Genomic DNA, 15,597 nt, shown 5'->3' on the forward strand with positions numbered 1-15,597 from the left:
CATGTGTCCCTTGGAAGACCACGTGTCCCTCGGATTGCACAGTGCGCAATCCACAGGGCAGGTGCGCAAGTGCAAATTTAGTTGTGCAAGCACAACTAAGTGTGCACTTGCGCACATGAAAAGGCAGGTGCACAAGCACAAAATTGCGCATGGTCTCGTGCGGTGCGGAATGCACAAACGATATCACCGGAGTGCAAGGGTGCGCAATTGCGCTTTGCGCAGGTGTTTGCACACCTTCCCAGCACTGATATATACACACACACACACACACACACACACACATGTACATACGTACAGGTATACCTGTATATACGATATACCTAGATGTGATACCCCAGCGTAATGATGGGGGTGGAAATACCACCATACCCCACCTAACGATGGCTAAACCCCGGTTTAGTGATGGGTTTTGTTTTGTTTGTTTTACTGATTTTGATATTTTAGACTAAAATTGTGCATTTAGGTTGATTTATAAACTGTTTTTAAACTTTGATTAATGTGTTTTAGTCTTAGGTGGAGTGAACTTGTCATTTTGGCGTGCAGTTTACTAAGTTTGATTTTTTCCAGACTTCTATCTATCTATCTACTGCCAGACGCCATGATTCTGTAAGGGGTGGCCATTTGACTCAGAGTTATTTGTTTTACAGGGAGGGGCACTAACCCTCCACCAACCCACTTGTTGACACGTAGGGAGCACGTATGGTTTGGTTAAATGGTTACCACCCAGCGTTGTAAATGCAGTAATCCCTGTACTCTCTGGATGCCCACTTACCGGACATTGTGGGCCTGGACCATCGGAACCGAAAAATGGCCAAATAAAGACAAAATTCCCCCCCAAATCCGAATTTCTTCCCACCCATAATTTGAAATTGCCGCGCGGTGCCAAACAGCTGCTTACACCATGGCCCCTTCACCTCTTCCTTCCTCCCCCCTTCCCCCTTCCCTGTCAGGGTTGTCGTTTGTTATTTTTCAGTACCAAATGTAGGCCAATTTGGTAATGAAAAATTCGTTTGGTAATGAATCAGAATAATGCATTACCAAACGGATTTTTCACATGTATGAGGATACACAGGATGGAGATGGTGGATTGTTTGCTCTCTCTGATTAATCTGCTACCCTACATAGCGTGAAAACAATCAACACGCTGTTAATTATAAGGAGAGTGATTACATGTATTTCCACTTGTATATATAATTAGTGAAGAATAAATGCCAGCTTTATGAATTTGGTAATGAAAAGTCAAATTTGGTAATGAAAGTTGGGGAGATTGGTAAATGTGGCCGTTGCAGTCTGGCAACTCTGTTTCTCCGACATCAACAGTTACTTTCTAACTTTGATTGTGAATAGATGCTTATCGTACTGGAAGCCACACGTGCTCGTTTTTTGTGAATAAACAGTGAATATACTGTACTGCAATACCTCACCTCTAGACCACATGGGAATTTACAGTGTTGTGCAGTGTTAAGAAATTTGAACTTAAGAGTGCAAAGGATCAACTGTGGAGCGCAAATTGGCAGTTTAAACTGGCGGTTAGAACTGCAGTGGTGCGGTTAAGAACAATGTGCAGTGTTAAACAATTATAACTCACAGTGCAAAGAATTAAGTGCAGCACAACACTGGATTACTGTACGTGCTTCAAGAGCGTTTTCACCACTGCCAAAATCTTAGAAAGGCAGCCACAAACGTGATGTAAGTACCCTGGCTGAGGTACAGTCACTTCTGATTCCTCATTCTTTGGTTCCTTTTCATTTATTTCATGCTTTATGTCCATTATTGGTGTGAATAGGGTCTTAAATAGGTTTAAATAGGTGCTATGCATGTCCGGTAGGGAGTTAATTAGATGGCTTTCAAAGTTAGGCTGGTTAGGGTCCATAAGTACCAGTCCAGGAGGCTGGTGCCCACTGTCCGGACAGGACCACTTTCCGGACATGCCTTTGGCTCTATTACATCGGATAGTGGAGGGATTACTGTGGTTTCTTGGCTTACAGAAAACCATTTGGCTTGTCACTCAATGTAAAGCCACCTGTAATGGAAAGAAAAGCAATGAGAAATGACAGGAAAGATGGGAGAATTAGGAAGAGAGGAGGACTGACATAGAAAAAGAATGATAAAGGCTAAGGAAGAAGACTTATATTTGACAATTTTCAGATTTTATTTGTTGGTTTTAGTGAGTTATTTACGGTGTTCGGCTTTGGATAGCCTCTCTTACAGCTGTTATGTCATTTAGATTGGCTTTAAACTTGTTTTTGGACTCATTTGGATGGGTTTAGGACTTGGATGTGGGAAATCCAAGGCTGAAAAACGCATCCCTATACTTTACATGTTAAATCTACCCCAAAGATACGATACTCCGCCTAACGATGGGTTTTTACTTAACCAATTGCATCGTTAAATCGGGTTATACCTGTACTGTTATCTTATTTCTTTGTTTGTTGATGGATCCTCTTCATACATGAAAGCTCTTCTGTGCATCTTTACAAAGTCACAGAATCAGTTTAGAAGCACAGGGCTCTTGCTAACTGCCGATGGTTGCGAGCCACTTGGCTCCTAAGGTTTCAGATTTACGAGCTAAATAAATTTTTAGTAGCCAAGCTGACTACGAACCGCAATAGTTGTAAACAAACCGTCTCTGGAACGTTCGGGCTTTAGTTTGGTTACACTCGGCAACGTTCGTCAGTCTGTTTTTAAACATTCACAGTGGTGACAAAGAAAGACTTAATAATCGATCACAACTTGCTTTTTTGTTCATTTAAGTGAGATTTACTTACTTTGTAGTTTACTGGGTTCTGAAGTGTGTATATTTTCTCCTCACCAAAAGACAACTTGCATGTAAAATTTGTTTGCCGAGGGGAAAAAATATTCGCATTTGCGAGCTGTCGCTCGCCAAACAAGAGCCCTGGAAGCAGGTAAACTGTCTTGTTATTGTTTCATGTTTATTATGCAGTAAACAGTACAGTACTGTAGGCTGGAGGATCAAATTCTGAGCTGGAAGCCTTGCCACCAAAAACACTGATATTTGAGAATTTTCGGTTTATTTAGCAGTTCATGCTTCACACAGTGCACAAAAATTATATCACAAGTAATAAGATATCTTACATTTGATGTTACATACCGTAGTAATGCAAGTATGATGATGTGTAATTTTCACTGAAGGATAACACCTGCTGACAGCATGTAGGGTTTAGTTTTTGAGGACACTGGTTTCATTCCTTTCTATTCCAGTACCCCGTACTTACAGAAATATGGCATTTATTTCTTTTTAATTCATTACATGTATGTCCCTATCTTTTGCTTTCTCCAGTACCCCATACTTAAGAAAATTTGGCATTTATTTCTTTTTAATTTGTTACCTGTATGTCCCAACCTTTTGCTTTCTCCTTGCTCAGTTTTAAATACTGTATGTACATTCCTCCTCCCAGGTATATTTCATGCCGTTTTTCCATGTGTATCTTGTTCCTAACGCTGATACCATAACATACCAGTCCTCCCACCCCTCTTGCCAAGGTCATTGCTTTCTTGCCATCAATGGCAGCTATATTGCCAATCCTACTGAGGTATTCTCTGGTTAATTTTCTCCCCTTAACGTCACCTGTTTTAGTTGCCACTCATGTATTGCCCATCACTCTCTATTCTTGCATGATTTGGTCTGTACAGTATATCCTCTTTCAGTCTGCCTTGCAAACCAGTCTCATGCTGCCTAACTCAGCCTCGGGGGTTTGGTGTACAGTGAACAGTTCAATACAGTGACATTTTATTGTGCATATTACAGTTTTTCTGTGCCTGGACAGTTATACAGTACATATGTGGGGTTTTATGGGGAGTTAGACCATTCTTTGGAGGGGGTTTGTCACATCATTAAGCCACCTTCTGACACCGCCTTTTGCCCCTTATGTGCTGTACAGAGAGGGAGAGAGAGAGAGAGAAGATGCACCTGTATCTAATGCTATAGTCTGAAGTGGAAATAAGGGTTGGGATGATAATGTTGACATATCAGTTTATATAGCTACTCAGTATTGCTGCATTATTCTTCTAACCTGTCTTGGTATACCTTTTTATTACTGTTTGTATAATTATTTTCTGATTACGGTTAATAATTCATTTACTTTTTTTTTTTTTTTTTTAATTGCAGGTGCAGGAGAGTCTGGCAAAAGTACAATTGTAAAACAAATGAGAATTATTCATGAAACGGGATATTCTCGTGAAGAATGTGAACAGTATCGGCCAGTGGTGTACTCTAACACCATTCAGTCACTTATGGCCATCATCAGAGCAATGGGACAACTTAAGATTGACTTCAGAGACTCTGCTAGAGCAGTAAGTTACTTGCCAAGAGCACTGCCTTTGTTAAACACTGCCTTCTTTTCCTCAGTCTTTGTAGTCTGTTTAAAAACGTATTGAGATGTATGTGTATGTGAGGTCTCTTTTGGGTTTGCATAGATTTCATTTAATATACTGTATACTGTAGATAATGTCCTTTGTTATACTCAGTAGCTTCTTATTTCAGATAATGGGACACAAAGATCTGAAAATGGTACCACACTTTTACTTACTCATTTTTCACTGTAGCATAAAGTTGTAATCAGGATAGGAAAACTTCACACAGAATGCCATTGTTCATCATTAAGTGGTCAGGATATTAACCCATGGCATGTGACCTAACCCCATTTGGGGGCATACCAATTACTTGATATTAGCAGGATTTTTAACGACACACCATGAAGTTTCTCGTAGGAGCAGTATCACACAGTTTTTTAGGGCTATTAGGTTTTTCGTCATCTCTAATTTGCTTCCCCATGGATTGAGCCTAGAATTACAGTAACAGTGGCTACTATGAATGAAATTCATGCACTTCTCGATTCATTCACTTTGACATTAGCACCTAGAGAAGGTGCAGACTTGTCTCAAAAAATGACTCTTGATGATAAAATTAAATGCAAGGCTGACACTGGCCCAGGGAAGAGAGGGAAATTTGAAATACATTATTGAAAGTAGGATGTCATGCTCAAGTTATGGTTGATTGGACTAAGTGGCAACTCTTTCAGGCTTTGACAGGAATGAGTCTCGTTCTTATAGTTCCTGTCAGGTGGGAAATTTCTGACCACAGTAACTCCATAACTATGGTGAAGTGAACAGAAATATTTCATGGATAGGTGTGTAATACCATGTCCAGGAATGGTGATGTATGTTTGAAATAACTTTGCAGTGGTCAGTAAATTGACCCTAGTGCCGCACCAGAGACTGTTTTGTAACCCTTCAGATGCTTTTCGGGAGTTAAGGATTAAGGTTGGTGTATTTTTCTTTGTATATCAACTGTTTCTATAAATTACTTATTGAATTTACCACATAATAGAACAGTATTCTGGTTTATCCAGAACTGTTGGGAAATAAATTATTGAGAGGAGATAATTTCTATAATTCATATTGCCAGGCTGCTTAAAGAGAGAGAGAAAAAAAATCCAAGTAGGAGCCTGGACAAATCACTATGAACAATTTTTGAGGAATAAATGTACTCTCCAAACAATGCAGTAGATGATGAATGTTGAAACTGGAGATGGTCAATGCAGATAGAGGATAAAAACAGATGTTGTGTTTTCTCAACAAGGAGTTGGCCAGACATTTTTGCTTCATCTAACTATTTGAAGAATGAACCACTTATATAGTGCAATGTCCAAGGTTTGCATCTTCAGTTCTCTGTAGGTGTTTTCATTTTCCACAGCGTTCTTGCTTTCACTCATTGTGGATGATGCCTTAAGCTGTGCATGTTGAGCTTTGGTGTTGTCGAACATCAACAAGCCCATGCTGAACAGTTCAGTTAGTTTGTTCCTATTTTCGCTCTTTGCCAGTCTGTTACATAATTTCAATTTCCGCTGAAGGATAAGAACAACTTGCTTCTTTTTCTTAAGTGGCGTCATGATGGACATTACAGTTAGGCCTGGGGGCAAAGTGACGTAACACTCTACAACAGGGAAACAGTAGCAGAAGGGTGAGGAATTGGGGAGGGAGGAGTGATACTGCCAAGTGATGTGGCAGAAGATAGAACTAATCATGGGTTGTTTGAATCACATAAATGTAGTAGATCAGCACAATGATCTTGTCCAGCTTGGTCAGCAGCTCCAGCAGAATTGTAATACTGAGGACTCGCACTTCAGGGACTCCTCCTTCTCCTATGCCTCCTGGTACACCTGCTGAATCTTCATAGTGAGGAGCTCCTCGTTGCTGAGCTCTTCCCTGTGGCTTTCAAGGACCTCCTCCATATCCTCCTCATTGACCTCCCCGAAGCCCACCTTGTGCGACAGTTCCACAATGTCCTGCCGCACACACTGCACCGGCGGAACTTGCACACTGTTTTGGAAGCCAGTGAAGGAGTGCGTGCACTCTGGCCACAGCTTTTGCCACACGCTGTTCATGGTGGGCTGGCTAACTTCCCACCACGCTGCAGTGATGTTCTCTATGGCGTGGCGTATGTTATACCCTTTCCAGAACTTCTGCACTGTCGTCCTGTTGTCACTGTCACAGGCCCTCACCAGCTGCTGCATAGTGAGGTGGAGGTTATACGCTTTGAAAGTAGTGATCTCCCCTTGGTCCATGGGTTGCAACAACAACATGGTTTTGGGGGGTAAGAACACCGCTTCAGTGTTGCTTTCCCATACCTTCATTGCGGGAGGGTGGCTAGGCACTTTGTCTACCACCACAAGAAATCTGTTCACGTAATTCTCCCTGGAGGCATACCTCTTGAGGACACGAGAGAGGTGCGAGTGGAAATATGATGAACAGATATCAGAAGTCAGCCAGGCCTTCTTGCTGGACATCTAAATCATCCCAAGATTTTCTTTCACATACCCCTCTTGAGACCTGGGGTCCTTGTGCGAGTGGAAATATGATGAACAGATATCAGAAGTCAGCCAGGCCTTCTTGCTGGACATCTAAATCATCCCAAGATTTTCTTTCACATACCCCTCCTGAGACCTGGGGTCCTTGGAGTGGTTGACAAGGAGCGGCTTCAACTTGAGGTCGCCCCTAGCATTGCCTCCCAGCAGGAGTGTAAGCTGGTCCTTTGGGGCCTTGAACCCTGGAGTAGACTTTTCCGCTGTTGCAAGATATGTCTCCGAGGACATTCTCTTCCAAAAGAGCCCAGTCTCGTCAGAATTGAAGACCTGCTTTGCACTGTAGCCACCCTCCACGATGATGCGTTGCAACTCGTCAGGAAACGCTGCTGCTGCCACCGTATCCTCACTCGCTGCCTCACCATACATTTTCACATGGTGGAGATTAGCTCGCCTCTTGAAGCGGTCAAACCACCCATGGCTAGCCTTGAAGGTCTCGTCAGCATCAAGATCTTGCCTCGCCTTGATTTCTTCCCATGGTGAGAGAGCCTTGGTGCAAATAAATGCCTGGCTCATGGGTGCCTTCTTCCTGTACTGATCCTCCACCAACAGGTGGGGCATCCACTCCAGCTCCTCCATCGCAGGTTCTCTCTGGCGGGTGACACAGGAGGCGGATAAGGTTGCAACCTTCCTAGCAGCAGCCTTAATGGCCTCCCCCTTCCTGATGATGGTTGAGACAGTCAACTGGCCAGGTGGAGAGCTGAGGTAATAGAACACGCACCCTTGCCTTTTTTGTGGCGCTTAAGAATATCTAGCTTGACTTCTAGAGACAGAGTTTTAAGAACACGCTTCACGGGAACATCACCAGCACCAACACTAGCAGGCCGCTTACCACCGCTACTAGGGTCACGACTAGCACCACCAATAATCCCACTATGTGCAGCACCCTTACCAGATGTGATCACACTTATTTAGGCCAAAAATCACAGAAAATCACACTCCACACACGATTGGTATCACTGCACTCTTCACGGCACAGCTCATACTCAGTTACGATGCACCACGATAGCGGCTTGTGTAACGTTGGTGATGCAACACGATGCATGGTGAGCGAGCGTAAGAGAGTTCCTAACTCTGAGATGGCCAGTACAAGAAAAATGATATGGATGAGGACTGGGTGAGTGATGGCTGTGGGGGCTGCACACGCATTTCTGCACATCCTGGGAGGCAGGCGGGTGGACTCAGCTGGCAGCGGGAAGGCAGACGATTCAAAATTTCAGCCTATAGCCTGTGGACACGATGTCGGAGGGCCCATCATTAAATGAGGGTGCATCCATCATCTGACAGGGTATGGTGGTATCTGTACCCCCATTGCTAAGCCATGGTATCGCATCTAGGGGTATCATGTATCTTGGTATACCTGTATGTACAGTGAGTGCTCACATAACGCAAGAATATTGTACCTGAAAGGTCCCGCTTTATGAGAATTCGATGTTATAGGGCCATTTATTTACATGTTAAAGGGTTTCATGGTACCTGAACCAGCCCCTAATTCACCTTGTGGGGCAATTTTCAGTGTCTTTTTCCAGGACGTTTACATACTGAATAAAGACTTCATTACATTCAAATACTAGAAGATTCCTCACCTTCAGTGGGAGAGGTTGTGGGCTTGCTGGGGGGTGGGGGGAGTGGGGTTCTGAGGGTGGGCAGGACTGCTACTGGTCCCCAACTTGGTCCTCTTGCCGTGCTGGTTGAGCCTTCATCTGAGGAAGAAGGTACTTCATAAGCCATGATGGCTTCCTTGAGTGCCTCTGCACCAGCCAAGATGCTCTTTATTCAAGCCATGGTCATAACTGTTGCCATGTTTTTTTCCTCAGCCTGATTCCCCTTCTCCTCTGCCTCACAATGTTCCCTGTCCAGTTTGTCGATGCACTGCATAGCATTCTTGGGCATCATTTGTCCTCAACAGCCTTGTCCAAATCCTCCTCTTGCACCACCTCACAGCTTGGCACATCTCTGCACACTCTTACCACCTCCTGTCGCACCGCCTGGAGTGGCTGCATCTCACCACCTCTAACGGCACACAGCTTAGGTGCCAACTTTTGCCAGGTGTGATTTATTGTTCCAACAGACACTAAATCTCACGCCTTAAGATTGTTAATGATGACGTTCCTCATATTGTAGCTTCTCCAAAAAGCTGTCGCCGTTAAAAGGCAACACTGTGAAGGGTTAGGCTAAGGCACACGAGAAGGATCGGGCACTGGTTCAGCTGGGTCAGGCTGAGGCTTTTGGGAGGGACCTGGCTGGGGATCCAAAACCTCCTCATCAGATGATGATGCCTCCACCTCCTTGTCACCATCAAACACTTCCTCTTGGAGATGTTCTTCCTCACAAATGTCTGTGGCCTCTCTCAGATACTCAGACAAGATCGTCTCATAATGGTACTAAAAACTAGCTATTACTTCCTGGTCTAGGGATTGCAGGAGGGAAGTCATATTAGCTGGCAAAAACACTGTTTTAATCTATCTATCTGTCTATCACCAGATGCCCCAGTCCCGTACGGGGTGACCACAAACAAATCGCATCCACGTCGCCCTGTCTCCCACCATTTCACTGCCGTGCTCCCAACTCACACCCCCCTCTCTCATACCTCTCCACCCCATCCCTCCATCGCATCCTCAGCCTCCCCCTCCCTTTCCCCCCCTCCACCTCACTCACATACACTCTCTTCGTCAGTCTTTCACCCTCCATCCTCTTCACATGGCCAAACCACCTCAGTGTATTCCTCCTAATGCTCCCTATCACATCCACATCCACACCACAACGCTTCTTTATATCCTCATGTCACCCTGTCTCTCCATGTGACTCCACAGGCTCCTCTTAAATAATTCATTTCCACTGGTCTCGCTCTTGACTTGTGTTCTTCCAACAATGTCCAAGCTTCACTTCCATACGTTAGAGTTGGTATCACAATACTGTCATGTAGTAACTTTTTCACTTCCATGCTTACTTCCCTGTTTCTTATCACTGATTTCAAGGAACCAGCAACCTTTCTTCCTTGCTGTACCCTTTCAAGCACATCACCCTCCAAACTTCCATCCTTACTCATCACACTCCCCAAATACTTAAACGTACTCACATTTTCCATTTCCTCACCATCCAACCTTGCTGTACATTCACTGACTTCACCTTTCTCAAAGACCATCTCTTTACTTTTCCCTACATTCACCTTTAGATTCTGTTTCTTGCACACTCTCCCAAACTCATCCACCAAGCCTTGCAGCTCCCCTTCGGCTTCACTTAACAACACATCATCTGCAAACAACAGAAGAGGGAGTTTCCAAACACTACCCTCTCCCACCAGGGCTGCTCCAACATCCACTGCCCTACCTTGTATCTCTTTTATTACCTCATCCATGTACAGATTGAACAACCATGGAGACATGACTCATCCCTGTTTCAACCAAGCCTTCAAATAGAAAAATTCACTCAGTTCACCATCCACACGCACTGCAGCCTTAGCACCATCAAACATACTCTTCACAGGATTCATCAACTCCCCATCTACTCCATATATTCTTAATACTTTCCACAATCCTTGTTATCCACCCTGTCAGATGCTTTCTCCAAATCCATGAAGGCCACATACAACTTTCCCTTCTCTAGTAACTTTTCCACTAAAGATCTAAGAAAGAATATCTGATCTACACAACCTCTTCCCTTCCTAAAGCCTCCATGTTCTTCTCCAGCTAATTCCTCAGTTATTTCCCTAACTCTGTCAATAAGTATCCTACCATACGCTTTTCCTATTACACTAAGAAGACAAATGCCCCTATGATTACCACACACTTCTTTTTCCCCTTTTCCTTTGTACAAGGGAATAATTATACCTGACTTCCAATCCTCTGGGACTCTACCTTCTTCCCAGGCCAATCTGCACATCGTCCACATCCACTCTACTATCACCTTTCCCCCATGCTTCAGTATTTCACCACACACTCCATCAATTCCTGGGGCTTTCCCCAATTGGACTCTCTTTATTGCTTCCACAACTTCTATCCTACTGATTTCTTCCTGTCCTCACCTCCCTCCTTCTCCCATCCATTCCCCAACCACTTATACTTGCATTACTTCCATTCTCTGTGTTCAAAAATTCCTTAAAGTGTTCCCTCCATCTGCTCACTTTTTCTCCCTTCTTCACTAGTAATCTACCGTATTTATCTTTCACTCCCCTACTAACGTCACTCCCATCCTGTCTTACTCTCTTCACCTCTTTCCAGAACATTTTCTTACAGTCCCTCCACTTTACACTCAAATTCCTTCCAAATTCCTCATCCACTCTTTTCTTGCTCTTACTGCCCTAACATTTTGATATAAACCCTCCAAGTAGGCTGGGTGCTCTGGTACGTTATCAAGCACCAACAGAATTTTAAATGGAATGTCGAACTCCTCACACCTTGCATCAGTTTCTTGTACCACATATTTCAAATTTCCCTTGTCATCCACCCTGTCTTTGATTTTTCCCGATTAACCCCTAAGTCATTCATGTTTTTCAACTGCTTAAAGCTCCTTGGTTTTTTAACTCTACTCACAAGTAATGGCCTCATCTTATGGCCTGCAACATTGCAAGACAAAAGTAGAGTGATGCTTACCTTACCTGTTTTCCTACCCCTGCCTTGCCTGTGTTCTTTCAAGATATAGATCGACTCTGGCATCCTCTTGTATCGCAGCCCTGTCTCGTCATTGTTATAAATTTGCTTGGCAGTATAACCCTCATCTCTGATTATTTCCTTTAGGACATCCACGAATGTCTCTGCTGACGCTCGTTCTCCTGTCAGCCGTACTCTTTTCAAGTCTTTCCATTTCTTACACTTGCCAAACCAACCACTTGATGCCTTAAATCTGCCTGGGGATCGGGACTGCTTATGGCAGGCTACAGCATACAGGTGGCGTGCCGTCCTCCTTAGGTTAATGGAGTCAGTTGGAACTCCTATTCTTACCTTTCAGTTGCAGTACATGACCAGGAACCTCTCCATCATTACAGGTACTGGGTCAGACACTCGAATCCTCTGGTTCATGGGAGATCCCCTGTAGGCCCGCGTGGTCTTCACAATGGCATCCTTCTTCCCCACTTGATAACATCAAGCTTCTACTCCTGGGTTGGACTCCTTTGACATCTTGCTGGGTCACGGTGCAGCGGCATGGTCGGACTGGGTCAGGTGGTCATAAAAAAGAAAAAGTGAGAGAGAGAGATCAAAGATCAAACACAGCACGTGTGCAGCGAGAGCACGGGGAGAGGGTAAGGTCAACTGGGGCAGGAATGCTCAATGGACCATGACGACATCTTGCGGAGACACATGACATCTATACATCATAGGCTGATGCAACGTGCATTATGACTGTCACTGGCTGAGTTATGTCTGTTCCCACCGCGTCATGACCCTAATTTACTGTGTTATGACTGAACCATAATCTGGGGCCTCCGGCCGCATTGTCTATCGCTGCCTTGTAGAACAGTTCTCAAAAAAATTGGCAGCTTCCTCCACCCACGTTGTGCCTAGCATTTTCGCATTGTGACTGATTTTTGACATCAGATTTTGCGTTCGGTGTTATGTGAGTTTCGTGCATGCTGTAGGATCGCATGTTATGCAAGCACTGACCGTGTATTTGATAAGAGCCGTGTTTTGTTTGTTTGTTTGTCCCTCAATCACGCCCAAACCAAGGACCAGAGACCCCAGACCCATATATATTCTGAATCAGGGTGACTCATGGATGTTTTTAGGGGGGTCAAAATTCAGACCTGGGTCATTTGAGGTCACTGGTATAGTGATCGCCTTTTTGACCCGGGCTACGCCAGGTACCTTTGCAGCCCAATTTTTGGCTTGGAGACTCACATGACCTCCAATTCGGACATAGGCTATGCGAGGTTGACCTCCGAGGTCATATGAGGTCACTGGTAATGCTCGCTTGAACTACTGGACTGAGAAGCCCAATTTTTGGCATGGAGACTCACTTGGCCTCCAGTTGGCCTCCAAGGTTATTTGAGGTCACCAGTTGGAGGTCATTTGAGGGCACCGGTAAGAGTAAACAAGTGTGGATAAAAACTGCGTGTTAGTCTGCGAAAGCTGAAATAGAAAGTTCCTGGACCTCTTGTAATCCCTCTTCAAAAACATAGGAGATAGGCCACATGGTCTTTCTGGAGTAAAAAAAAAAGATTGAACAAGAACAAATAGGATTAGAGTGTGAACAAGAACAAATAGGATTAGGATGAGGGTGGGTTCATGGAATGTGGGAAGTTTGAGGGGAAGAGCAGGGGAAGTCGTTGAGGCATTCAGTAGGAGGTGGGTGGACGTGGCGTGTTTGCAGGAAGTCCGGTACAGGGGTGGATCAGCCAGAAAGATTGTTGGGAAGGACTGTTGCTATAAGTTGTTTTGGCAGGGGAGGACAGACGGATATGGAGGTGTTGGTGTGATGGTTGCGGAGAAATGGGTGGAATATGTTATGAATGTTTTGAGAGTAAGCGATAGGATATTGGTTGTGAAAATTCTGTTGGGAAGAAAGATAGCTGTGATTATATCGGCATATGCTCCACAGGCAGGATTGGATGAATCAGAGAAAGATAGATTTTGGGATGATTTAATACGTGTAGTGGGTGGTATGCGGGATGATGAGATAGTGATTTTGGGAGGGGACTTAAATGGTCATGTAGGTGAAGCAGCCCAAGGTTATGAAGGAGTGCATGGGGGATGTGCATATGGTCTAAGGAATGCAGAAGGGGAAAGGATACTCGAGTTTGGGGAGGCAACGGACATGATTGTGTGCAACACATATTTTAGGAAAAGAGACAGTAGGTTAATTACGTATGAGTCTGGGGGAAATAGCAGTCAGATAGATTATTTTCTGGTTAGGAGGGCCGATAGGAGGTTAGTGAGGGATGTTAAAGTTATAGGAAGTGAGGAGTGTGTGCAGCAGCACAAACTATTGATTTGTGATATGGTGCTTAAAGAACAAATGATGAAAAAGAGGACTTATGTACCTAGGAGGAAAATATGGAAGCTGAAAAACCAAGTAGTAAGGGATGCCTTCTATAGCGAGTTGAGGAGAGTGGTGGCTGAACAGGGAGCTGTAGACAGAGGCGTTAATGAACAGTACAGAGCCCTCAAGAACAATTTCTTGAGAGTTACTGATGTAACATGCAGCTGGACAAGAGGACCACCAAGACATAAAGTAACTTGGTGGTGGGATGAGGGTGTAGAAGCTGCAATTAAGGAGAAAAGAAGGCTTTTCCGGGAATGGAAGAAGGGTGGTAGCAAAGAGGAATATTTGGCAGCCAAGCGTAGGGCTAGGAGAGAGGTATACAGGGCAAAGTCTGAGTCACAGAGACAATTACTTGATAACCTAAATCATGGGGAAAGGAAAAATATATTTAGGGTGGCAGGTCAGGTGAAGAGGGATAATCGGGATATCATAGGTGAGCAGTGTGTGAAGAATGATGAAGGAAGGGTAGTGGTGAACAGTGAGGATATTAAAGATGCATGGAGAGAGCATTATAACCGGTTGTTGAATGAGGAGTTTGACTGGGACAGGGAAGGTTTGGAGCCAGCAGATCCAGTGTCTGGCCCTTGGCCTTTGATTGATACTGCTACTGTGAGTGAGGCAATAGGCAGGATGAGGGTGGGGAAGGCAGCAGGTGTGTCTGGGTTGACTGCCGAAATGTTGAAGGCCTCAGGCGATATAGGGGTGAGTTTAGTCACTGACCTGATAAATAGGATTATTTATGAGTGTGTTGTCCCAGATGATTGGCTGAAGAGTGTAATTGTAAATGTGTATAAAGGGAAGGGTGATGCCCTGGAAAGAGGGAATTATAGAGGTATAAAGCTTTTAGATCAGATAATGAAGGTAATGGAGAGAGTTTTAGAAGGTATGATTAGAGAAAGAGTGAATATTGATGAGATGCAGTTTGGGTTTATGCCAGGTAGGGGGACCACTGATGCCATATTCATTGTTCGACAGCTTCAGGAAAAATATATTGGTAGGAGAAGGGATCTTTATTTTGTTTTTGTTGATTTGGAAAAGGCCTTTGACAGAGTCCCTAGAGAGGTGGTGAAGTGGGCAATGAGAAAGCTTGGCTTGGAGGAGTGGCTGGTTAGGGTGGTTATGGCCATGTATGTGGGTGCTCACACCCAGGTGAGAGTGAATGGAGATTTGAGTGATGAGTTTTCCGTGAATGTTGGTGTGCATCAGGGGTCAGTCTTGAGTCCCATGTTGTTTATCATGGTACTTGAAGCCCTTTCACGTGACTTTAGAAACGGACTCCCGTGGGAGTTGTTGTATGCTGATGATTTGGTGTTGATTGCAGAGAATGAAAGGGAGGCGGAGGAAAGGTTTAGGAAGTGGAGAGATGGTATGGGGCAAAAGGGTTTAAGGGTAAATGCAGATAAAACAAAAGTGATGATATCTAGGGTTGGTGGCGGTACTGTCAAAGACGAGGGAGAGTGGCCATGTGCAGTTTGCCACAAGGGCGTGGGAAGTAATTCCATCTTGTGCGATGTGTGTGATAAATGGGTGCATAAGAGATGTAGTGGTATCAGAGGTAGACTGCGAGATAATGCTGATTTTATGTGTATGGCGTGCCGGGGTGAGCAGGTGGAGATCGTCAGACGTGAAAGAATTGAACTTGCTGGTGAATCTCTTGAGTGTGTGGAAGAGTTTTGTTATTTAGGAGACATGTTGTGTGCTGGAGGTGGGGCTGGAGCTAGCTCTGTGGCTAGGG

At 44.4% G+C, this 15,597-nt stretch overlaps 1 protein-coding gene across 2 annotated transcripts in view; it reads left to right on the forward strand.

Moving 5' to 3' along the window:
- Galphai (G protein alpha i subunit) overlaps positions 1 to 15,597 on the forward strand; it is a 307,080-nt gene that overhangs the window by 222,161 nt on the left and 69,322 nt on the right. For both annotated transcript variants that reach the window (XM_080267265.1, XM_080267266.1), the window contains exon 3: positions 4,130 to 4,314. In XM_080267265.1, the coding sequence (XP_080123391.1) occupies positions 4,130 to 4,314 (185 nt within the window). The remainder of the gene's footprint in view (positions 1 to 4,129; positions 4,315 to 15,597) is intronic.

The sequence above is a fragment of the Coenobita brevimanus genome, chromosome 23, assembly GCF_032717465.1.
Source record: "Coenobita brevimanus isolate Jiangsu-jjx chromosome 23, ASM3271746v2, whole genome shotgun sequence".
Taxonomy (NCBI): Eukaryota; Metazoa; Arthropoda; class Malacostraca; order Decapoda; family Coenobitidae; genus Coenobita; species Coenobita brevimanus.